Here is a 24,944-nt window from a genome sequence, read left to right as displayed (position 1 = left end):
GGAGCAAGTGATTTCAAATTTGGCATTGACACAGACTTTCCATGCATGGAATGGCTCTGCTGTAGTCAGTGGCAATGCCTAGCAGGTTCCATAAAGCCCTCTGCCTCACTACAAACATAGAATGGACAGTCCTCTTGTGACACTTGCAAGAAAGAGTTGATTGTGTAGCATTTTCCAGCTTGCTTTAGTGCAGTTTTATTATGCAGAGGTATAATGGACCCATTGATCACTAAAAAGGCAAGTCCTTTTTCAAACATGCAGAAAGGTCCAGATACTGTATATTTCCCCATAGATTTGGTATCTGCTGAAGACACCTCCAGATCCCCCATTTCCCCTCCAAGAGGACAGGCGACAGTCTGTAAGCCGCCAGCCTTCATTCACCTATTCCGAGTGGACAGAGGACAAAACTGAAGATGAATTCCTCGATCTGGACCCCGTGCCAGAGACACCAGTATTTGACTGCGTGATGGATATGAAAGTAGAGACAGATCCAGCAACCCTAACGGTTAAATCTGTGGGACTGCAAGAAAGGTAAAGAAACGCAAAGAGCTTGGGTCCAGGAAGGTGGAAGTGTAGGCATTCTGAGTGGATTAGCCCAACAAGAATCTCATTAGTGGGCAGAGTTTATTTTCATTCAGAGCAAGAGAACTGGACTCCGTAGTTGCTTTATATGTGCTCTTATAGGCATCTGTGGCTCACCTAGGGCAGGAGTAGCCAGCATCTGCCCTCCAGATGTTTTCGGTGCCCTCCCTGTTAGGAAAAAGGTTATATGAGAGAATCTTTTGAAAATGTTGAATTTTAGCGGGAAAATGTAGCTCTTGAATGACAGTGATCAGTTAGTCATACATTGAGTTTATTCACCATTGTGGCTAAGGACCTAACCAGATATATCAGTCATTAGGATTTGCTTTGATTATTAGTCCCAAATGTTTGAAGAATGGAGATGATCTGGGCAATGTTTAACTCTTCCTCACCAACATTAATCCCCACCCTCTGCCTTCTGGTAAGCTACTATTAGCTCCGTGGGTGTGGGGAAAGACCAGTGCAGATGTTGTTTCTGTCTCCCCCTCCTCCTCACCACCACCACCACCACCCCTGGAAGCAGATGGGTTTATATCTGAGAAAGGACATGGGTAGTGAGGGTTTGACCCCTTTCTCCAAGTGCCAAGTCCCTGTCTTCAAAGCAGAAGTCATAGTGCTATTCTATAGGAAAGCAAAAACTGAAAGGAAATCCTAAGTGTGGATCTGGTTAGGGCCTTGGACAAAATGTTGATGTAAATTATGTTGGTGATTACGTTGATAACTGATATAGCTAATCAAGGGAACATCATCAATAGTGTTATGATAAGGCTGACACTAGTAAATCAATTTATTCTTTTTAAGCTAATAATTTTGTTTGTATTCTTATTTTTTCTATTCTGTATTTTTTAAATATATTTTTTGAATTGCTGGTGCAATTCCCTGAACTATATATTATTTCAGCATTCTCCAACTTGGAGAATATTATAATGCATGGTTTACACTCATGGTTTCAGGTACCTTTAGACAGATTAGGCTTGGGGAACAACACATTTGTGTGTGTTGCCCAAAGTAAACAAGAAAAGTAGGCTGACTAATTTCACAATCATCAACAAATGTGTGTTATGTCTTGCGCAGGAGGGGTTCAAATGTTTCACTCACATTGGACATGTGCACTCCAGGCTGCTCTGAGCAAGGGTTTGGCTATATTATGTCCCCAAAGGAAGAGTCAGCTCGAGAATACCTCCAGACGGCATCAAACGTTCTCACTGAGGAGGAGCTACACCAGAAAGCATTAGATTCTTTTGTACTCCAGACAGAGTTTTTTGTGAGTATCTTGATAATCTGGGTTTGTAAGAATCCAGCCAATGGCTCATCTCATCCAGCATCCTGTTCTCACAGACAGCTGGGAGAAACCCACAATCAGGATTCAAGCACAAGAGCATCTCCCCTCCAGCAACTGGTATTCAGAAGCATTCCTGCCTCCATCCACGGAGGTAGATCATAGCCACTGATGGGCCTCTCTTCCATGAATTTGTCTAGTCCTCTTTTAAAGCCACCCAACTGGGGGACCATCGCTGCCTCCTGTGGGAGCTGTTTCCATAGTTTGACCATATCCTGCATGAATGCCCACCAACATTCAGCTTCATTGATATCCCCAAGGTCCAATGTTATGAGAGAGGGAGAAAAAGTTTTCTCTGCCCACTTTCTCCAGGCTTGTGGTTTGTTTCACTCCAAACAAGCAACAAGCTATATTCAAGGTATGTTCTTGGTTTACCATTTGTGGTTTGTTTGGGGGTGGCTTGCCCATTCATGCTTAGCCGTCAATTGACTTAGCCTTGTATGTGAACCAGGCCAATGGGTTCTGCACAAATGGACAAGAATTACAGTCCAGCAAGTGCAAAGTACTGACCTATAATAAAATAAATTACATGAGAAGTCACGCTACCTCCCCAGGAAGAGCCTTTTCTGTGCTCATCTACTGCTTCCATATCTTAGGGAATGCTATGGCTTCAATCCTGCACATAGTTGAGCTGTTTATAACCCATTGGCTTCAGTGTATTTAAGCACCTTCACCCTCTGCAAGATTGGTGCATAAGTATTTGGTCACAACATTCTCCTAAGTGTTAAAAGTAGCTCTTAACTGTGTGTTCCTTAGTGAGTATTTTCAGAAGCATTTTAATATTCTTTTTTTTTTAAAGAGACTCTCTCCCAGGAATCTAGGAATCTGATTTTGGAGTGTAAAAAATAAAAAAATAACTAGAAATGTCACATCACATCTTTGAGCTAATTTCATTGCTGCCACTACTTCACATTCAAAGGAAAACAACAGGATTCTGCTTCTTCCTGTCCCTTCAGAATCGTTAATGGCTCATATTGTGTATCTTTCAACAGGAAATTCCGATGAACTTTGTTGATCCAAAGGAATATGATATTCCAGGTTTGGTCCGAAAGAATCGCTACAAAACAATTCTCCCAAGTAAGCACCATAGCCACGTTACAGCTGTTCGTCAAGCTGAAGTTTCTTTCACTGTGTGATATTGAAGTGCGTGAAATTGCACATGATTGTGAGCTTTTAAAAAACACTTGAAAGACGATGGAATAAGCTTTGCTATCCTTGTGCTTGATATTTTTTTATGCCGCTTTCATTCATGGATTCTCTTGATGTGCAGCAGGGGGTAAGTGAGGCCTCTGACAAAAAGCCAGCTGTATCTCTGAAGTGGCCACATCAACAAGTAAATGTAGTTTCCGATTGGCCAGGCAGAACCACTGAGTAACAAGGATCTTCCACAAAGTACTTTCTTATACCATCGGTCTATTTACTTGGGAAGCTGCCTTATACCACCTCAGGCCTATGGGTCCAGCTAGCTCAGTATTTTCCACACTGACTGATAGGGGCTCCACAGGGTTTCAAACAGGAGTCTTTTCCTAGGGACACCAGGGATTGAACCAGCAGCATTCTGCGTGCAAAGCATTTGCTCTGCCACTGAGCTTTAGTCTAACCTTGCGTTGCCTCTTCTTGCTGGCAGCTGCTTTTCAAGGTCTTACACAAAGGTTTCTGCTGCCAGAAACCCTTTAACTAGAGACAATTGAATTGAATTGTGTGTGTCTTCTATATGCAAACATCTGGGCTGTATGCTCTTTGCTTTTACCCCTTTTTCATACAACAGAGTCGGCCCTACAACCTACTTAGTTATTTGCAACTTCTAAAGACCTTTTGAATAATACAGAAACTGAAAGCCGAAAGCCTTGCTGATGTTTGGTATGAACCCCCCCCCACACACACATAACTGACACAATATAATCAGTTCATTTTTATTATTTTGCGGTTTTGTTTTTCTCGTTTCTCCCTCAGTATATACAGATGATTGAGGGATCGTGAGGAGGACGCCTGATTTTCATTTTGTTTAGTTAGGCACATGCAAGGGTAGGTCTCAGTGGTTTGTAATGATTTCATTGGAACTTGGGCAGCACTGCAGCAAATCCTTGTGCCAGCGCACTGGTAAGATTGCTGGTAATGGAGAGGTCTTGGCAAGCTTTCGGATTTCTTTGGGAGAGAAGGACATTTTGCAGAAGAAGGGCAACATTGCTAGCATCTGTAACTTTGCATGGTACTTTCACAAAAGCAAGGGGGGGGAGAGCTTTTTGCCCCAAGGAACGTGCAGTCTGAAATAGGATACAGAAGAGAAAGGGGAAGTATGTGTAGCAAGAGATAATGGTTACCAAAGCCTGTGCCTTCCTCTTGCCATGCTCCCAGTGTTTCTTCTGCTGCAAAGCCAGCCTGCACAGTCCCACACAACCACCTGCCAATCAATCTGTTGCTATAACTTTGTGAGCTGCGTGTCTTGAGGAGGACAGGGAGAGGCCATGAAGGATGGCTCTAAGCCGTATGTGTACATGTGGCTCTGAGGACTTGGTCTATTTCAGTTAAACTCAACATCCTTTTCTTATTGCAGTTTCATATTCAAGGACAGCAATCACTTGATTAGTAAAGTTGCCTGCAAAGTGGAATGTGTTGCTTTTGAGGAAGGAGAAATATTCAAGGTTGTCTAAAACAGATGTTCACTCTAGTTAAAATGAAAGGTAAACAGGCACTTAACTTAATGATCAGTTGCCTGCAACTCTACAGTTAATTGCAGTTACTGAGAGAAATGATAATAGTCTTTAATTCAGCTAATTTATATTTCTTTTGTAGGAAATATCTTTTGCAGATTTACAAATTTGTTGTGGAATTCTGAAAAAACCCCAGAAAGAATCAGCGTCTTTTGAGGAAGCTGGTTGCCTGCTTTATGTTCTTGTCTCAAAAGTGCCAGCCTAAATGGATGAAAATGGCCAATTTCAAAGAGGCCCAAATCCAAGCTCCATCCTCTAAAAGGTTCCAGAATTCTAGTGCAAAGGAACACCTCTGCCTTTGCACTGGTACTGGGACCAAGCCTGCCCACTGTAGTAGCAAGCCATCATGGCTGACACCAGTAAAAAGCCTCTGTGCGGAGCAGCAAGAAAATAAATAGCATTTTTTAAAAAAATTGGAGAAAGAGGCAGTGTCACAAAGGCATTGTAATGGGTGCGGAAGTAGCCTGCTTCCCCAGCATTGGTGCAATATTGCTGTCCATATGGTCTGCTTACTGCCATAAGATGTAGTGATGTATTTTTGCCTTAGATGGCTTTATAAATCCATGGTGGATAGATCTGTCAATAGCTACTAGCCATGATATCTAAATGGAACACCTGCATTCTTCTGAGGTAGTATGCCACTGGATACCAGTTCCTCTGGGTGCATTCAAGTCATACCTGGGCTTCTCAGAAACATCTGGATGGCCGCCTGGGGGAAGCAGAGTAGACTTACCAAGGCTTTTGATCTGATCCGCCAGGGCTACTGCTACATTTTTAGGATCATTATTTTTCTGCGTTCGTGGACAGCTGTGCAGTTCATAGAGTACAGAGGGCACATAACTCTTAGACTCTTGCTTTGGTTTTCCAGATCCTCACAGCAGAGTGTGCCTTACCTCAGACGATCAAGATGATCCCCTGAGCTTTTACATCAATGCCAACTACATCAGGGTAAGAGCTAAGCAATCCTGAAGGGTTTTCCGCGTAAGTGGGTTTCAATTATTCATGAACAGCTGCAAAATTCAATAGATCACCATTCCCACCCCAAAACACATCTTGTAGTCTTTAAAAACACTTGCAGTTGTTTTGGATACCAGCTGTTGTTACTTCAGTATCAGAGAATGACACCAGCCCTCTTTACTGTCCTTAAGGACATTTCCCTGGTTCATATAGGCCCTGCACTTGAACTTGGAGCTTATTTGGTAGCAGTTGACACAACTCAGACACAGAACTTATATATGAGCTGTAGGCTCCATCTACTCCTGGCTCCGAGCCAGACCCTGATCTGGGCAGATGCTTACATATCCTTCCTCCTTCTTCCCACAAGTAACCTCATGCAGCTATCTAGCTACTTCAACAGCAGCTCTGAAGCTTCTGCCTGGCATTTCTTCTGCTTTATCTCTGTGGGTCAAGGGTGGTTCTGGGAGCCAGCCAGGAACCTGTGGAGACCTTTGGTGGGGATGTCTGGATCCAGCAGTTCAGAAGGGCTGTTGGTGGTGTGGAAATCTTGCTCCCCTTGCACCTTCTCCAAGGAGACCTCAGATTTCAAGGCCTGGGCAGTGCTGAACCCTGAGGGTCTAACACAGCTCTTGGGCTCCAGCAAAACCAAAAAGAGCATAATCGAGCTTGGTTTAACCATGCTTCTTGCATAGCATAAATGCTTCCATTGCCATAGCAACCATTGCTGCTTGTATAAATTGAAGTTGTGCCTTCTGTCCTTGGCTTGTGTGTGGTGGGGGGAGGTGGGAGAAAGAGTGCACTAGCACATTTATTTTTGATTTGCTAAGTGTCCTTGGGTAAAAGACTGGAGAACTGAGGTCTGTGCACAGCTCAACACTAATGAACCCTTGTTGCTTTGTTGGCAGGGCTATAGAGGAGAAGAAAAGGTGTACATTGCTACTCAGGGACCCATAGTTAATACTGTCAGTGATTTCTGGAGAATGGTGTGGCAGGAGCGTTCTCCAATTATTGTCATGATTACCAATATAGAAGAGATGAATGAGGTAATGCTGAGTCTCTGCTCTTTATCCCATGTTGTAATTGATGTTTCCACAGTGGATGCCTGAGCCATGGGAAATGATTGAATAAAATATGGTTCCATTCATGAAGCTAGTTTGCTTTGTAAATTACCTCAGTAGTCATGGTTTGGAGTGCTTTAAAAAGGCGTGATGAGCAAAACATCAGCACACATGTAAGCCCCATCCCAACATTGAAGAAGGTGAATAATACATTTGTTACTTGTTTGTTGTGAGATTGAAATGACTTTCCCAAAGGCAATGGATGCTGTGTTTTCCCAGCACTTAATTATGTTATTAGGGAAGTATGATTTCTACCCTTATAGCGCTCCAGTTGCAAGGGTGAATGCTGATTAGAAATGGTCGCTTATCCCCGCTTCTCGGGTGGGCAGTGCTTGCAGTCCAGCCCAGCTCAGCAGGACATGGGAGGAAGAGGGTGATCCCTCCCTCCTTTGCAGCAGTCCTGGCCACGGAGGATGCTGGGCTTGCCCACTAAAACCTATAATTTGAATGGGCTAGTCACAGCCTTCAGGGTGGGAAGAGTATCAGCAGTGGACCAGAGGGAGCAAAGTGTCTCTCTGGCCCAGCACTGCAGCTTAAAAGGCCAGCTGCACTCTCTTCAAACAGTGCAGTCAGTGGCAGATCAACCCGCTCACTCACCTAGTAATTGGGTCTGTTGATCCTTGTTCATAAACTTGCTTTGGATACATTTGGTCACTATATTCAGGGCCAGGAAGGAATTTGCCTGGAAACAAATTTAGACCACCTGGGGTTTTTGCCTTCCTCATAGGAATCACCACAAGGCATTGGGTTGAATCCTGTAGTCTTATTTCTGGAAGGGGATGAAGTGGTTCGTCACCCCCTTCACCTTCAGCAGGTGCAATATCTCAGGGTCCTCCAATAAAGGAATCTAGGTGGAAGTTCTGTCCTGAAGCCTATAGGAGAGCAGATGGGCCATAGAACTTCCAGAGGGCAGCTTAGAAGACCAGCTTAGTTGACTCACGTCTTGAGGCACGATCCTGAAAATCTCCAGCCAACAGGCAGGAGTATCAACCAGAAAGAACACCCAATGCCTAAGCCAAACCTACCTGCATCTGTAATCAATAATGTTGTAGCCATTTTCAATCCAAGAACTTTGTTGTGCCCGTTTGTCCACCAGTTCTCGCCTCGTTCCTTCCCGTGCCCTAGTTTCTCTGGATGGGGTGCTGAAGAAGGCATCATCTATGACTGGGTTAGGTATTCCTCCTGCCCAGGAGAGGCAGGGAACCTTGTGATCAGCATTTATGTAACAACCTGGTTGTGTTTATGTCTCTCCATTTTACCTCTTTGCCTCATCCAGGACAGAGCTCTGACTCTGCTCTTGTTTTGCTTAATCTCTTCCTACATTTCTTTAGCACATTTTTCTTTTCCATACCCAATTCTCTTTTCCTTAATTTTTTTAAAGCTATTTCTCTCTCTTCTCTGCCATTTCCTCTTCTCCTTCCTTTCCTACTCAGCTCCCTAGTGGTAATTCCACTACACACCATTGTTCATGTCACATGGGATAACAGTGTGACTGTTCCAGATCCTAGCCAAGCCACCTTTATAGAGTTTATACTTATCAGCAGATATGATCTACTCTATAGGATCCTCCAATCTCTCTGTCGCATGGAGCTCCTGGAAGGTTCCCCTCTAGTTGGAGTCCCAACCTACTTTGGAGGGTGAGATCAAATCTCTTGCTATGTGGGATTCTGTGCTAGCAAGGGTAGGGTCGGTATCAAAGCTGTTCACATGCTTATTTACCTCTCCTGGGGTAACAAGGACTTGCTCCATTCATGAGTGGGTGCCTCACTTACCCATCTGGATAAAAGTACACAGTGAGTACCCAAACTTACATTTCCCTCCCCTTAAAGTGAGCTGCCTCCAAGTTCTGCTGTCACTGATGTCATTTTCCCAACATCTGTTTTGCTTCCAGGTTAGCAACTGGGCTGTTGACACCCCTTAGGAGTCTGGATTTAACCCTGTTGTTTCTAGCTGCTGATATTTCTACTTGAGGCATTGGCATATTGCAGTATGGATTGCTATGCAAAACCTAGCTGAGCAACTGTTTGACTTAATCGGTTTGATAAATTCTGTGAATCTGTGAATCAATTCTGTGGGCAAAAGAGCTTAATAGATCACGGTCAGCTACCATTTTTCTTCCAATCTATCCACCGCAACTTGTATCTGCAGTGCTACTTGGATGTTACCAAGGAGATAGGAAAGCTGTGCAACTTAACGGCACATGCGCACTCACTTTTTCCAAAAGACACATTTGGTTAGAAGTCATTCATTAATCACAAAAGTCTAGTAAATGCCATCAGTCTCTGTGCTAACAAAAGATATGATTGAGCGCAATGTTTCATTGATACCTCTTATTTCAAGAATAAAATCATGCCATGAGACTCTGATATAAATATAGGCTACAGTCCCCTTCTTGTTAGCATCCCTGCTCTGATGTTTCTCTCCCCCCACCCCCACCCCTGCCAGCTTCAAATTATTATATGAACACTATGTCTTAAAAATGTGTCGACGCAGAGCTGAAACCTTTGTTATGCCATGATGCTTGAGAAAGAGTCTTTGTGTTCCTGCTATATACGTTCAATAATGCAAGGATTAGTGGCTCACTATTCCAGCACTTTTGTCAGGTCTAATCTGAACTGACAGACAGCCCACGGAAATGTGTGGGTGTTCTTCATTTCAGCTGCTTGGAGTCTGAGCTATAGATAGTTACTAGCACATTTGTCAGTTTTTACAATGGATGAGTGCTATTGTAGCATGGAGGGACTGCGTCGAGGCGGGGGAACAGAATTGTGAAAATTTGACTCATGAAATGGTAGTGACAAATTTTCCCACTGGTGTAAACCGGTGGTGCGGCTTACATGCAAAGGTGCAGCAGCAGTGTATGCTAAAGAAAAATGTGGATATTCTGTATTATCTCCGTTATTTAACTTTTATTTGGCCTCCGTTCATTACATTTATCCTGGAAGCCCAGACAGTTCCTTTGCAAGAAACCATGTGGGGAGTCCGTCATTTTATGAGTTCCCCCTTGCAAATGGCACTGAGTCATGAATCATGGGTAGAAATGCTCATAAGGTTATGGGCATGGCTCATATGGCACCTTTACCAAGCAGTGTGGTTGAAACATACAAGATTTGCCATAAGAGTACAAATATACCTTAAAGACTGAGATGAACAAACCATACAACCCTGAGATAGAAGGTAGTTGTTGTTTTTTAGGTGTTTAGTTGTGTCCGACTCTTCGTGACCCCATGGACCAGAGCACGCCAGGCACTCCTGTCTTCCACCGCCTCCCGCAGTTTCGTCAAATTCATGTTGGTAGTTTCGAGAACATTGTCCAACCATCTCATCCTCTGTCGTCCCCTTCCTCTTGTGCCCTCAATCTTTCCCAACATCAGGGTCTTTTCCAGGGAGTCTTCTCTTCTCATGAGGTGGCCAAAGTATTGGAGCCTCAGCTTCAGGATCTGTCCTTCCAGTGAGCACTCAGGGCTGATTTCCTTAAGAATGGATAGGTTTGATCTTCTTGCAGTCCATGGGACTCTCAAGAGTCTCCTCCAGCACCATAATTCAAAAGCATCAATTCTTCGGCGATCAGCCTTCTTTATGGTCCAGCTCTCACTTCCATACATCACTACTGCGAAAACCATAGCTTTAACTATACGGACCTTTGTCGGCAAGGTGATGTCTCTGCTTTTTAAGATGTTGTCTAGGTTTGTCATCACTTTTCTCTCAAGAAGTGGGCATCTTTTAATTTTGTGACTGCTGTCACCATCTGTAGTGATCATGGAGCCCAAGAAGGTAAAATCTGTCACTGCCTCCATTTCTTCCCCTTCTATGGAGGCAGTGACAGACTTTACCTTCTTGGGCTCCATGATCACTGCAGATGGTGAAGGTAAAGGAACCTTTATGTCTCTTGATAACTGAGTGAGATACTGAGGGATACTGAGGGTACCGCCGGAGCGGTACCTTTTTATCTACTTACACTTTGACGTGCTTTCAAACTGCTAGGTTGGCAGGAGCAGGGACCGAGCAATGGGAGCTCACCCCGTCGCGGGGATTCGAACCACCGACCTTCTGTCTCTGTGGTTTAACCCACAGCACCACCCGCGTCCCTCATTCTGCTCTAGCAGACACTAATTCAATCTGAATGAGATCAGGTTTTGGCTCCAAATTCTGGCCATTTTGGTTTGTATGCTTCTGCACACACACACACACACACACACACCCCACCCTGCTTTACGCAATATCCGGCCTGAAGAAGAGTCCTGCAAAACCCCAAACCTTGCCCCCTATTTTGTGACAGATTGATTGATCCTTTAAAAAGTTGTTATTGTAGATTTTGGAGTTATGTCGCTTATTTTGCTTTTTAAGTGTACTTTTTTTTAGTACAGCAAAGTCACTCCTGTGCCAGCCGATAACTTATTTTATATGTATGGTTTATATTTTTTTCAGAAATGTACAGAATACTGGCCAGAAGAACAGGTTACCTATGAAGGAATTGAAATCACAGTTAAAAGAGTTATACAAGCAGACGATTACCGGTTAAGGCTTATTACCCTAAAGGTAAGATCACTCAGGTATATGTGGAGCTGCATGAAAAAGGCCTTTCCAGGGTCGCTCATAAAGTTGCCATTTTATATCCAGCCTATAAAACACAGCTGAAACACCACTTTTCATTACTGCACTGATTATTTGTCTGTCTGGTTTCCAACCATGTAAGCAATATAGTAATGAAAGCAGTCAGGTATTTTAGATTGAATGTGTGCAGCTCAAAGACTTTCCAGCCACTTGTGCTCATCCAGCGGAAGAATTCTGTGAGTCATTCCACACAATTCTAGCACCGGTCATTTATTACGGCATGCTTGCTCAGTAAATGTTCCTTATGTACATTGACTAGCCTCTAAATGCAGGAATCACCAGCCTGGCACCCGCAGGCATCGCATTGGTGGGCCTTACAATGGGGGGGGGGGTTCGGAAACAGCAGGCCCTTCCTTCAGCCATAGGGGGGATTTTCTGAATTATGTGGGTAATTCAGAAATTACTTGGACAGAGAGGGAGAGATGTATGTGTGGTCTGTTTGCATGTGTGGTCTGTGTGTGAGAGGCAGCAAGGTGTGTATGGCTATGTCAATGTGAAGTTATAGTGTGTGTGTGTGTGTGTGTGTGTGTGTGTGAGAGAGAGAGAGAGAGAGAGAGAGAGAGAGAGAGAGAGAGAGTGCCCCATAGTCCGTATGGGTGTGGTGAGTGTATTCCTGTGCTCTGTGTGCAATAGTGGGTGTGGTATGCCACTTGTGTATTTTTCCTGGTCCTGGGGAATGCTCTCTGTTGGTAAACAGCAACAGCAGCAGCAGCAGCTGTATTGTGTGTCATGGAGATGTGTCAATATTGTGTGATCTCCACAATCAGGACCATCAGGACACAGGTGACTTCCCACAGCATGCATGAGGTTGTCAGGAGGAGGTAGATATGACAGCTACCACAACACTTTCTCGAAATTGGAAATGTGTTTGCTGGTCCAATAAGGTTTGCAACCCCTGATCTAAATGTATGGCTTTAGAATAACAGCGGTGCTTGCACTATCCCATTCCAACATTTTTAGATTCCCCTTTGTCCCTTCTATTCAGTGTGCTTCACTAGCTGCAAAAAACGTGCAGAGGATTTTTTCTTAGCAACAAAAACCAGGGGTGGTTTATCAAAATGAGGATGGAAGTGAAGACTGAGAGTTTCAAGAGAGAGCTCTAGAACAACAACAACCTGTTTAATTTTATCTTATTTACCTCTCAAAGATCTCAGTAAGGATTTTGTTCTCAGTTGTACAGTGGTACCTCGGGTTACATATGCTTCAGGTTACAGACGCTTCAGGTTACAGACTCTGCTAACCCAGAAATAGTACCTCGGGTTAAGAACTTTGCTTCAGGATGAGAACAGAAATGGCGCAGCAGCAGCAGAGTGGCGGAGGTGGGAGGCGCCATTAGCTAAAGTGGTGCTTCAGGTTAAGAACAGTTTCAGGTTAAGAACGGACCTCCGGAACGAATTAAGTTCTTAACCCGAGGTACCACTGTATTTCAAAAAGCCATTATTATTATTATTATTATTATTATTATTATTATTATTATTATTTATAGCTCATTAAGCTTGGTTTCCTTCCACTGTAACCTAAAGTCTACTGAGCCTTTTGTCGGTAAAGATTTGGCGGTCTTTTAAAGGATTTATAAAAGAGAAGTTGGATACAGTGTTGTTTTGTTGGAAGGTTTTAAGTGGTGTTAAAGACCAAACTACATTTTCAGCTGGCAACTATAATGCTTAATTTATCTTTATGTGTTCTCTGACTGAGTAACAGACATCACAGTACAAATGGTGCTACACAGGACTCTTGCCCAATGCCATACAGAGCAACCAAGTGCAATCAAGATCCTTTCTCCCTCTTCTGCCAGCAACCATCATAAGCGCAATTTAATGACATATGGAGATTCATAAAACAGTAAATCTTCCACACTTCCCATAAGCAACATCTTCTGTCATAGTTAAATGATTTGTACAGTTGGAGTATTAAGTGTTGGTGGTTTCAGTTTCTCTCTGGGTTTTGTTTATTTACTAAATCCAAACTTCACTGGTCAAAATGCTTAGTGCTATGTATTTCCTTCAGGCCATTCCCACACATCAGAACGCCTAAAAATCAACTGCCCTCCAATAGTTATTAATGATTTCAACTGATTTAAAGTTTAAGATCATAAGAAGAGCCTGCTGGATCAGGCCAATGGCCCGTCTAGGCAAGCATCTTGTTCTCACAGTGGCTGAAAGTTTGTCTGTGGGAAACCAGCAAGCAGGATTTGAGCACAAGAGCACTTTTCCCTCCTGTAGTTTCCAGAAACTGGAATTAAGTTAAATCATTTAAGGTGGTCTTGTTGATTTAAGTTTTAGTGCTAAATGTTGCTTTTCTTGGGCCCTTCCATAGATGCATATATTTGAAAGTAACTGTTTAGTACAGTGTAAAAATTCCCCATCAATGCCTAAAAGGTTGAAGCAAACATTCCATTGACCTCTCGTTCCAATCGGGCACAAGATTAAGCAGCCATAAAGTGAAGCAGGCTGAATTAATTAGCATGCCTGAAAACTGAGCAGCATATCTGTTGATTCAACAGGGGTATTATTATTATTTTTTGAAAAAGAAAGCTTTATGTCTTACGCTTTCACAGAGAGTGACATGTGGTATGTGCAGTTAGAAATAGCTTTCTGTCTATTAGGTTATAAATATGATATATTTCCATTTATGTTCCCAATATTATTAAGAACATAATTATATTTTGAAAACAGCTCTTCAGTTTGCTGAATAGCAGCAAGAAAGTATGACCTCTGAAAAGTGTAAATTGCCTACATTGCCAGCATAGTATTGCAAGCCTTAATTTTACTCTGATGTCATAATTTAGTCCAGGAGGCCATCTCAGGATAGCAGCAGAGTCAGTGTGGCTTTGCCAGCAATTGGCGTTAATTGTATATTTAAAGTTATTTATATACCATTCATGAAAGATAGCTGCAAAGATATTGTTGCAGTTTGCAATTTTAAATAAAGCAACACATCATTAAATCTGGGCAAAAAGACAGGAAAATATATAATTTTCAATAATAATAATAATAATAATTTTGGAATAAGAAGACTACATAGCACAACAGATCCTTATGCATCCTTGGGGAGAATAATGTAGCTTTAAGATAGGTTAAATAGTTCATCTTTATATTTAATTTTCTATCTTGTTATCAGCCCTTATTACACAAATCCCCTTTGAGAAGGGTTAGTAAACTGCATACCCCAAGAAAATGTTTTTTAAAACTCATTAGGGAGTCTCACCTTTTGGAAAATACCTTTTCTGGTTGCCTGTATAAATCTCTTTATAACTCTCTTATAGAAGGGTGAAGAAATAAGAAATCTGAAACACTACTGGTATACTTCTTGGCCAGATCAGAAGACTCCTGATCAAGCACCAGCCCTGTTGCAGCTGGTTCAGGAAGTGGAAGAGGCCACACAGTGTGCGGAAGAACAGAATGCTCCAATCATAGTTCACTGCAGGTAGCTTAATTATGCATGGTTAAACCACCATGAAGAGAGAGGAAAGAACATGGGAAGTTTTAAGGAAGTTGTCTTGTGTTAAAGTAACCTTCTCTCGCAATGCTGATCTAGAGAGTTCAGGTATCTGAAGAAGTGTGCATGCACACAAAAGCTCATACCAATAACAAATTTAGTTGGTCTCTAAGGTGCTACTGGAAGGAATTTATTTTGTTTCGACTATGGCAGACCAACACGGCTACCTACCTGTAACAAGAGAGTACAATTTATGCATGACCCACCTCCTGTGAAGTTCTGCTTTTAACTACTGTTCTGTTAGCCTATGTCAGGTAAGGTAGTGAGGAAGCATATCTTGCTTCTAATTTGGCACTGGAACTTCAAAGAGAAGTCCCCCCCAAAAAAAAAAACCCAAACAGAAGTATGGCCCCAGAAGCCTTTATGATGTGAAAACCTTATACCGACATTTTCACTTGAGTTTGTGCTGGAAGTGACCTGACTCTTTTATTGTCCCCATCTGCTGTGCAGATGGAATGGAAAACAGCGTGGGTTGCTTAATTAACCATGCAATGTGGGGAAACAGTCAGTTTAAAAGGGGGGGTAGAGATAGGCTCATTTAATTCTTTTTCCTAGGCTGGCAGTGACCCGGTTTCTGAGGTGAAGCTGCAGCCATTTCCCCCACCCCAATTCTGCCACTCATTTTTTGTAATGACATCCAGGTGACACTGAAGGAGTTTGCAGGCGAATCAACATTATACACATGTGTGTGCACACACACAGAGAGAGATATAGGGAAAATTATGCAAATTTGACCTTCTCATATATCATTCTCTAGGTGGAGTCCTGGGGTCACATGGTACATTCAATACATAGTGGACAGGAGTTCTCCTCCACTGTGAGAATTGCCCAGTTAGCATATGAACTGGATTCATATGAAGTGACTCATAGTCTCTGGGAAAGTCGCTGTTAATATTGAATGATCTATGTGCGTGAGCTAGAGGGAAGGAGAGAGAGATCAAGATCATCTTTATCCTAGAAAAAATTCATAGCTTTGTTCTTGGGCTTTCCTGGGCTTGTTCACAGTAGAAAATGGCAGACTTGCTTTTTAAATAAAAATAAATACTAAAATAGATTTTGATTTTTTTATGAACATCATAAGAACAGCCAAGCATGCATGGAAAATGAGCAGAGATCAGCTATCATAAATTATACATCAAAATGAAAGACTAGTTAGTGTTCTCATACAAAATAAATTCAGGTTCTGATAACATAAGTTCCTTTTTTTTATACCGCTGGACTTCGGGAGGCAGCAGGGAACATTCCTATTTTAAAGCAGATACCCTTTTTGATACGGTTACAGAAAGAGTCCATAATTGACCATATATAATGAACAATCATTTAATGTCATGACACTAGACGGAGAAATTTTAAAACCAAATATGAGCATTCCTTGTACAAACTGGCCTGGGGGAGTGGAAACCAATGAGATCCTGGTGGCCTTAAATGTACTGTGCTGTATCAATGCACAAATATCAGTATGCCAAACCTCTTAAAGTAATCTTAAAAGTATATCTGCATAATATAGCAAAATCAGTTTTCTAAAACAGCTTTTTGCCAGAATTTTCAGTTTATCCTGTGTTCACAAGTGCTGTGTCAAGAATGCTATTTTATCCAGACTCCTAGCTGTCCAGTTTTGATGGTCCTGTTGTCCAGTGCCCTTATCCCAGCCATTCAGATACATTTTGTAACTTGTTTAAATGAGGAAACTACTGCTGCAAAATGCATGTAGCAACTGTCCTTAAATAATACTCCATTATACAACATGCTTTGTCACTTTTGTTTCTCATTTTTCATTAAAATAATTTTTAAAATAATAAGTAGAATTTATCACTTGCTGCCACCCATAAATGCAATACAAGAACAACTCTGGTCAATAACCAAAGATTAACCTGAAGAACAATATTGTTGCAGTGTTATAGACCAGGGGATCTTTTATTTTATTTTGGTGGTGGTTGGTGGAAATCAAATCATATCTTGGGTCCTGTAGAGCTGTAGAGCTGGATGAAAAGACTGCCCACAAGTAGCATTTCCCCTGAAGGCACAGCTGGTGGCCAAAATTATCTAAGTGACAATGAATGAAAATCCATTTGAGATGCTACCAGCAGTTCTTGAGACCTGCAAAATGGGAAAAGCTCTTGGACTGAGGAGTAATTGTTATTTGCTGCTTCCATTATTTAAAGTGACATGTTGACATATCAGGCCTGACAGAAGCCAGATGGCTCACCTAACATCTGTCTGGCATTGCACCCTGTAACATTTTCCTCCAATCTATGTGGTAATCTTTCACTGAATATATATATGGCTGATGGTTAGAACATTATTTTCTGTCTTTTTCATTTCCTCAAATAAATGAGAACTGCTTATTCTGGACAAGGAAAACATCTTATTAAACTGTCTCTCTGCATACTAGATTCTCACAAACTCTCCTTATGGGGTACACAGAGGTTATGCCAACTGAGTTTCCACATATTCTGTAATGGTGGGGGCACAAACAAACAAACAAACACAGACACACCCCTTGCTTAATGGTTTAGGGCCAAATTAAATACATGTAAGACGCAAGTACACTCTGATTAACTGAGTCTTCTTATCTGTTACTGCTTTCTTCAAACCACACTTACCAAAGTAAAAACATCAGCTACTTAAAATTTAAAAACCTATTGCAGACCTAGGTATAGTTTCTGCCCACATTCTGGGCTGGCTGGCTGGCTGGCTTGCAGCGTTAAACCACAATTTACAACAAACTATGAACGCTTTGTTCTTCCCTTGCTGCTGACTGTGCCATGTGGGGGATGAAACAAGATAGAAGGCTTGTCCACATGTTCACCCAAACACAGACAGGTTCAGGCTCTCTCAACACACATACAATTGCAGGTGCGAAAGTGTACACTTGTTGATTTGTGTAGCTCAGGAGTTTTGTACAAAGGTACACACACTATACTCACTGATTGAATGTTACCAGTGACCATTCCTAGAGTCTGACTTGCCGTGAGGAGCGATCCTGAGCATGCAGCTTGTTTCTCTCCAGGGCTTTGTACATTTGGCAAGGGTACATCTGAAATACTAAGAGAATAATTGATGCTCTTTCTGAAGATTTCCACCTTCATTCTCTGTTCCTCTCTCTCTGGCCAGTGCAGGGATTGGTAGGACTGGCTGCTTCATCGCCACCAGCATTTGCTGCAAACAGTGGAAGAACGAGGGCGCAGTTGACATACTCAGAACAACCTGCCAGCTACGGCTAGACAGGTGAGAGAATCTTGTATTATTGTCTTTTTCACTTTTCCTTCAAAAAGAAACTCTGGAGACCCAGTGCTTTCTTCTTTTTTAACATATGAACAGAGTTTGTCTCTTTGGGAAGTATTGCTGCTGTACAAATCATTTATAACAGGGGTGGAGACCTGTGGTCTTCCAGGTGCCGTTGGACTATAAACCCCATCATCCCTGACCACTGTCCCATGTGGACTGGGGCTGATAGGAACTGGAGTACTGCAATATCTGTAGAGCTACAGGTTGCCCATCATTGTTGTTTAAAGAAAGTATTAGGGAATAGATACAAGGGCTGGGTTCATGGCTAATGTAAACCAAGGTTTATGAATCAACAATAAGCCATGGCTTACTCATGTGGCTTGTTTGTGGTTGATAAAGCATGACTGAGCCACGGGGCTGGGTTTGGACACTCAAATTAAATCGTAGTTTATAAACCATGGTTTAGCATTTCATGTGAACCAGGTCTTGTACAACAGGAAGGCTCCCCCCCTTTTTTACATTCACTTTTAAGTCTTGCCTTTTGAAATGTTGAAACATTTTTACCATTTGATTTTATATATTTTTAAGAAATCTCTTGTTTTTATTCCATTGTAGTTAGTTAAAAAAAAGGAGGGTACATTACAATGACAAATTTGGATATTTCTGAGAAAAAATACTGGAAGCAGCCACACAAGATAAAAACAAAATTACAGACTATTAAGAATGTAATGAACGGTTTTGATGAGAATTAATTACATTTGTATTATTTACAAGTGACAGGTATATTCAGAATGTCAGAAATACCGATTTGATGACTTAAATATGTGATCAGTTTCACTGAAATCACTGAAACATAACTTCAGAGTAAACTTGAACTGTTAAAAAGATGAAATTAGTTGGATTCACTGTTACCATGCAACGTGAGCAGGGTGATGTTAGCGAAGTGGAATGTCAACTCAGACTTAGAATAAGCTTAACTGAATATGCAGGGAGAAATTTATAGCTTTTTGGGGGGAATATATATTTTATACAGATGTATAGATATGAATACAGATCCCATGAGGGCATTCCTATCTTCCAATTGTAACATGGAAAGTTAATTGGGAACGGACGGACGGACGGACGGGATTAGTGTACAACAGTACTTCAGACATCACTCCTGTAGCTAGATTGCCATCTTGTGGTCATATGTAACCATTTCACCTGTACCAGGAAGGCTATAGAGCAGGCATAGGCAAACTCAGCCCTCCAGATGTTTTGGGACTACAACTCCTGTCATCCCTAGCTAACAGGACCAGTGGTCAGGAATGATGGGAGCTGTAGTCCCAAAACATCTGAAGGGCCGAGTTTGCCTATGCCTGCTCTAGAGATTGTATGAAAGGAAAGCTGATACATGCCTTCAGCTTCAGTAACAGCTCAGAAGTACTGAAAGGACTGGGAACACAGTTGATCCAACACCAGTAGGTGGTGTATAAATAAATACTCGTCTAAATAAAAAAGCAGGCATGGAATCTACACCATATTTATCTCTTACTTTCCATGAACATTAAAAAGCATATCTTGCTGCTTCACCCAAAAGCCAGGGTGAACCTCACCTGGCTCATCTGACTTCCAAAGAATGTAAAATTGTGGGCCGGATACCATATTCTGAATTTAAACATATCACAGAGAATGCATATAGCACTGACAGCAACAGCTCTTGTGCATCGTGAGGGCAAGTAGTCAGAGAGGAGCATTGGTTTTTGTTGATTAGGTTTCAGTTAGCTTCCCAAAGATGCAATCAGGCAGACTGCTGGAACCTTACATCTTACTGTGGCTATACCATGGCTGTCTTTATTCTGACTGTATTGGCCAGGTGTAAATAGATTTGGGGAACCTAAAAGCAATTTCCTGTGATCTTTGGCATCTCCGTGATCCATTACCAGTGTGATTATGCCAAGCAGAATACAGTGAGATTAATGTTATATTTTGTTATAATTTTTTTGAGAAGCATTTAGCACAGATCCTAGACCTTAAAACTCTGGTATGTTACCCCAGTGATCTTAGATGCAACCCTAGGAACTCAATACCATTACCAATAGGAAGACTATTTAAAACCAGTAGACTTAGGATCAGTTTTTTGTGTTTAGCTCCCCCCACCCTAATTTGTGCTGTGTTATTTTTGTTAATCGTTTTGAGATACACAATGGATATCTGCTTCCAAATCTCTCCCCTCCCCCGCTTCTCTTCCCAGGGGAGGAATGATCCAGACCTGCGAACAGTATCAGTTTGTCCACCATGTCATGAGCTTATATGAAAAGCAGTTTTCTAGAGCAGCAGCAGAGGAATAAAGATTCGTGAAAAATTGTTATGACACAAACCAACAGAACTCTGACCACAAATTGTATGTATTCTAGAGCTGAGAAGACACACGTGGGAATTTCAGAACAGAAGATATTTATTTATAAATATATATATAAATATATAATATGCAGGTTTTGGTGTCCTCGGGTGTCTTCCCGTGTAAAAGTTGGGGTGTCTAGGCGACGTTTCGACGAGGTCTCACTCGTCATCTTCAGGCTGGTGCTTTCGGCTTCTTGTTACTGGAACAGAGCGGGATCTCAGTGTTTGAGTTCCTATAAATACTGTAGAGGGGTGTGGTGTATTGCCTCAAAAGTTCTGGGCAGAGGGGAAGTTCCCAGGCTAGTGTTCTTTTCTTCTTTTGTTCCTTAATTACTTGAGGGATATCTTGAGTGATTTCTTGAGTGATATTCTGAGTACCACTTAGGTGGGTCATTAGGTGTGGATTAGTTGCTAAAGCCTTCGTGTCTTGACCTCTTGAATTTGTGAAGAGTTTTTCTGAGTTTAACTGAGTTACAGAATCTCTCAAATGTGTTAATCGCCAATGGATACCAGCAAAACAGGGTTACGAAGCTAATCCAAAAAGAAACACCCCCCAAAAACCAAGACACAGAAGAAAACAATGGCATGGCCCTCCTTCCTTATATCAAGGGCACTACAGATAAAATTAGCAAAATCCTCCATAAACACAATATTAAAACAGCCTTTTGCACCAACCAAAAAATAGCCAATATCCTCAGAAACCCCAAAGATAAAATCCAGTTGGAAAACCAAGGGGTCTATGAAATACCCTGCAAATTCTGCCCAGCCACGTACATTGGACAAACAAACAGACGAATAAATGCACGTATCGCAGAACACAAGAATGCCATCAAAAAAGAAGAAAAATCTTCCTCTCTTTTCCAACACATGAAAGAAACAGGACACGAAATTAATTTTGCAGATTCCAAATTGCTCTTTAACATGGAACATCACCACAAGAGAATAATCATGGAAGCCATCGAGATAGAGAAACACCCTCACAACATGAACAAGCGTGACGACACGTCCCGCCTGCCAGACATCTGGAAATTAGCCCTCCCCACAAAAACCGACACCAGATCCAGAGGCACACAGAACGCCACCACCAATCAACCACACCAGACCCAAACCCAGACCCTCTCCACAGATAAATTACAGACACCATCCAGTAACCAAACCATAGTGGCACCTCCGGATGCTGCACCCCCCTACAATCCCTACACAGATCTGGCTGGCACAGGGCACAAAACCACAGCTCGCCCCTATACACGAAGCCAAGCCAGAGCACAACTAAATGCAGTACAGCCATCTTCCCAGAAAAACTCTTCACAAATTCAAGAGGTCAAGACACGAAGGCTTTAGCAACTAATCCACACCTAATGACCCACCTAAGTGGTACTCAGAATATCACTCAAGAAATCACTCAAGATATCCCTCAAGTAATTAAGGAACAAAAGAAGAAAAGAACACTAGCCTGGGAACTTCCCCTCTGCCCAGAACTTTTGAGGCAATACACCACACCCCTCTACAGTATTTATAGGAACTCAAACACTGAGATCCCGCTCTGTTCCAGTAACAAGAAGCCGAAAGCACCAGCCTGAAGATGACGAGTGAGACCTCGTCGAAACGTCGCCTAGACACCCCAACTTTTACACGGGAAGACACCCGAGGACACCAAAACCTGCATTCCTGTACCCGTGAAAATCTACGAAAACAAATATATAATATATATATAGTTTTACTTTCAAAATGCTTTATTTTGCATTTAAGAGCTAAGATACTGCTTTTCTTCAACATGTGACAGGACATCATCTTCACCCCCCCAAAAGGCCTATTTATACTGTAAATAAGATCAGTAGCTTCATTTATTACAAAATTTTAAAACATCATTGTCAGATTTGCTATTTTAAAAAACGAATTACAAAATTGCTACTAGATCCAAATACAGTGCAAAAGTCTTTGATAAATGTATTGCTTAAGTCTGTAATGTATGTTTACTAAGCTTGAAAAGTAACTTTTTTGCCTTTTTTCTGATGGATTGTTTTTACATTTTAAACTACCGGATACTGTGTATATCATAAGACCTTCTGAGTCTGTGCATTAAAGGATTCAAATGGATTCATACTGAAATTATTTATGGTTCATGCCTGGTATGTTTTGAACAGTCCCTTCAAGATAGCTGTGGTATCAAAATGATGCAGAAAGAAGCTATTTAGAGTTGATTGGTTTTTCTGCCTGTATAGCATTCCTTAGTAATGGTGGGGTGACAGATTTGAAAGTTTCTCTTGGGGAGACTCAACAGTAGAATTTGCTTTATGGTTCCAGTAGCACCTTCATGGTTTTGCTCTGTGAGACAAAAATGACATTAGGATAAAAGCTTCTATTGGCACCAACTGAAGCTTTTTCTCCTATCCTAAATGCTGAATGTGAGGTCCAGTATATCTGAAGGAGCATCTCCATCCCCATCGTTCTACCTGGACACTTCTGGTGGTTCCCTCACTTCGAGAAGCCAAGTTACAGGGAACCAGGCAGGGCCTTCTCAGTAGTGGCACCTGCCCTGTGGAATGCCCTCCCACCAGATGTCAAAGAGAACAACAACTACCAGACTTTTAGAAGACATTTAGAAGGCAGCCCTGTTTAAGGAAGCTTTTAATGTTTGATGCATTATCGTATTTTAATATTTTGTTGGAAGATGCCCAGAGTGGCGGGGTATAAATAAATTATTATTATTATTATTATTATTATTATTATTATTATTATTATTATTGATTTTTTTAAAAATCACAACATTACTGTTAATCATGTTATCAGCATTGTGTGTAGTTAGGTCCTAAAGTGCAGGGGAGTTGTGAATGAAGATGCACATGGCCACTTTGAATGACCTCAGCCTGGATCCACAAACCATATCAAAAGGAGTTAGATTTGTGGATCAGTCCTCTTAACTGATCCATATATTTGTGGTACTTGGGCATTCAAAAAACTTTTGACAAAGTCTCTTAGCAAAGATTCCTGAGTAAACTTAGCTATGGCAGGATGTCTCTATGTACGTACTTCAAGAACTGGAAACAGGAATAATGGAAGTTCTCACAACGGAGGTAAGTAAGAGCTAGGATCCTCCAAGGGTCTGACGTGGGAGCATCACTATAGCTTTCTTATCAATGATCTGGTATTAGGGGTTGACAGTGAAGTCTCCAAGTTTGGTATCTTCAGCAAATTATTCAAAAACATCAAAAAGATTGTGAAAAGCTTCAAACTATTCTCTCCAAATTGGGTGAATGAGCAATTCAACTGCATTTGCCATTTTAGATAAGTAAGTGTAAGTAATGCACATTTAAGGTAGGGGTTGGAACCTTAACCTACACTCTGATGGGGTCTCAGCTGGAAGTGAAGGGCTAGGAAATGGATGGTCAGGTTGCAGTGGATAGTGGAGGACTGGAGGAAAGTGGCAATGTTTAGTTTAGGGAAAAGGCAAGTAGGGGGATAAGCTGAATAGTAAGAGATTCAAATAGACAAAAGGAAGAAATGTGGTATTTGCTTCCATAAAATGTAGGGATATGCATTAACTTAGACTGCTTTGCATTTTGTAGGGAGTGATTGCATTAAAATGGCTTAAGCAGGCCTAAAGGTTGAGGGCTGTAGCTGAAACGAACATTCCACTAAACACTGGATAATTTCCATTCCTTTCCATGGGGCCTGTAAAAGAACTACTCTGAGCCTGTTGTTGTTCATCTGCAGGCCTTGGGCATTGTTCCTTTGGTGCCAGCTTACGGTATACAGTCAGAAAAAAATTAGCAGATGGCATTTAGACTAAAATACTTAGAGTTGCAAATTGGGCTGTTTTTGTGTGTGTTAAACTGCTCCCCTTTTTTGAAAAAACCAAAACCCTCCATATGCAATAAAAACCTAGTGTGGCAGAGAGAAATATTTTGCTTTTCACATGACATTTTTCCCCCCTGCTGTTTCTATAGATCCTTCCAATTCCAGAGTTCCATTCAAGGGCATCCTACAAAGTGTGTGTGTGTGTGTGTGTGTGTGTGTGTGTGTTGAATACAATTTGCTTCCAGGTCCTACCTTTTAAAATGAACACAGCTAAGAACCTGAGGGAGAGGCAATTTCTGTAGCTGCATGTATGCCTTATATATATGAGAAGTTTCAGCGCTTGCTTGAGTCAAGGTTTTATTATTATGTCTGACCCCAGTTGAAGTCCCAGTGGCAGCTCCAAGACTTCTTCTCTACTCTTATAAGGTAACGTCTTTCTGCAGCGATCTCTCCCCCAGGGATCTGACGGAGAGCCCTCGGAACAGCAGCTCTTCCTGCTTTGCATAGTCATCTGCTCTTCCCGCGAAAACAAGCATGAGGGAAATGTGCTGCAGGAGCTAAAAAAAGGCTCCAATATAAAAGCGAGAAGCGATGAATGTTTCCAGTGAAAAGGAAAGGGTGGTCAGATAGTTTCTTATTTGGTTATATTAGGGAAGTCTTGATGGTGTGGAGGGGGGCAATTCTTCTTTATTTTTAAAAAGCATCTCTAGAACTTGG

General features: G+C 41.7%; 1 protein-coding gene across 13 annotated transcripts in view; it reads left to right on the top strand.

Annotated features, from left to right (window-relative positions):
• The window catches only part of PTPN5 (protein tyrosine phosphatase non-receptor type 5), a 64,690-nt gene extending 44,179 nt beyond the window's left edge, over positions 1–20,511 (top strand). For 11 of the 13 annotated variants that reach the window (XM_083486829.1, XM_083486837.1, XM_083486833.1 and 8 more), the window contains 9 exons: positions 293–531; positions 1,657–1,846; positions 2,914–2,998; positions 5,501–5,580; positions 6,495–6,632; positions 11,136–11,246; positions 14,587–14,747; positions 17,934–18,047; positions 20,281–20,511. In XM_083486829.1, the coding sequence (XP_083342955.1) occupies positions 293–531; positions 1,657–1,846; positions 2,914–2,998; positions 5,501–5,580; positions 6,495–6,632; positions 11,136–11,246; positions 14,587–14,747; positions 17,934–18,047; positions 20,281–20,377 (1,215 nt within the window). In that variant the 3' untranslated portion in view covers positions 20,378–20,511. The remainder of the gene's footprint in view (positions 1–292; positions 532–1,656; positions 1,847–2,913; positions 2,999–5,500; positions 5,581–6,494; positions 6,633–11,135; positions 11,247–14,586; positions 14,748–17,933; positions 18,048–20,280) is intronic. The other 2 variants (XR_014521983.1, XM_083486831.1) reach the window with 2 other exon arrangements.
• Positions 20,512–24,944: the final 4,433 nt, after the last annotated feature.

Source organism: Podarcis liolepis, assembly GCF_965112155.1.
Source record: "Podarcis liolepis genome assembly, chromosome: 1".
Taxonomy (NCBI): domain Eukaryota; kingdom Metazoa; phylum Chordata; class Lepidosauria; order Squamata; family Lacertidae; genus Podarcis; species Podarcis liolepis.
Note: the sequence above shows the minus strand (reverse complement) of the source record. Positions and strands in the feature narration are given on the sequence as shown.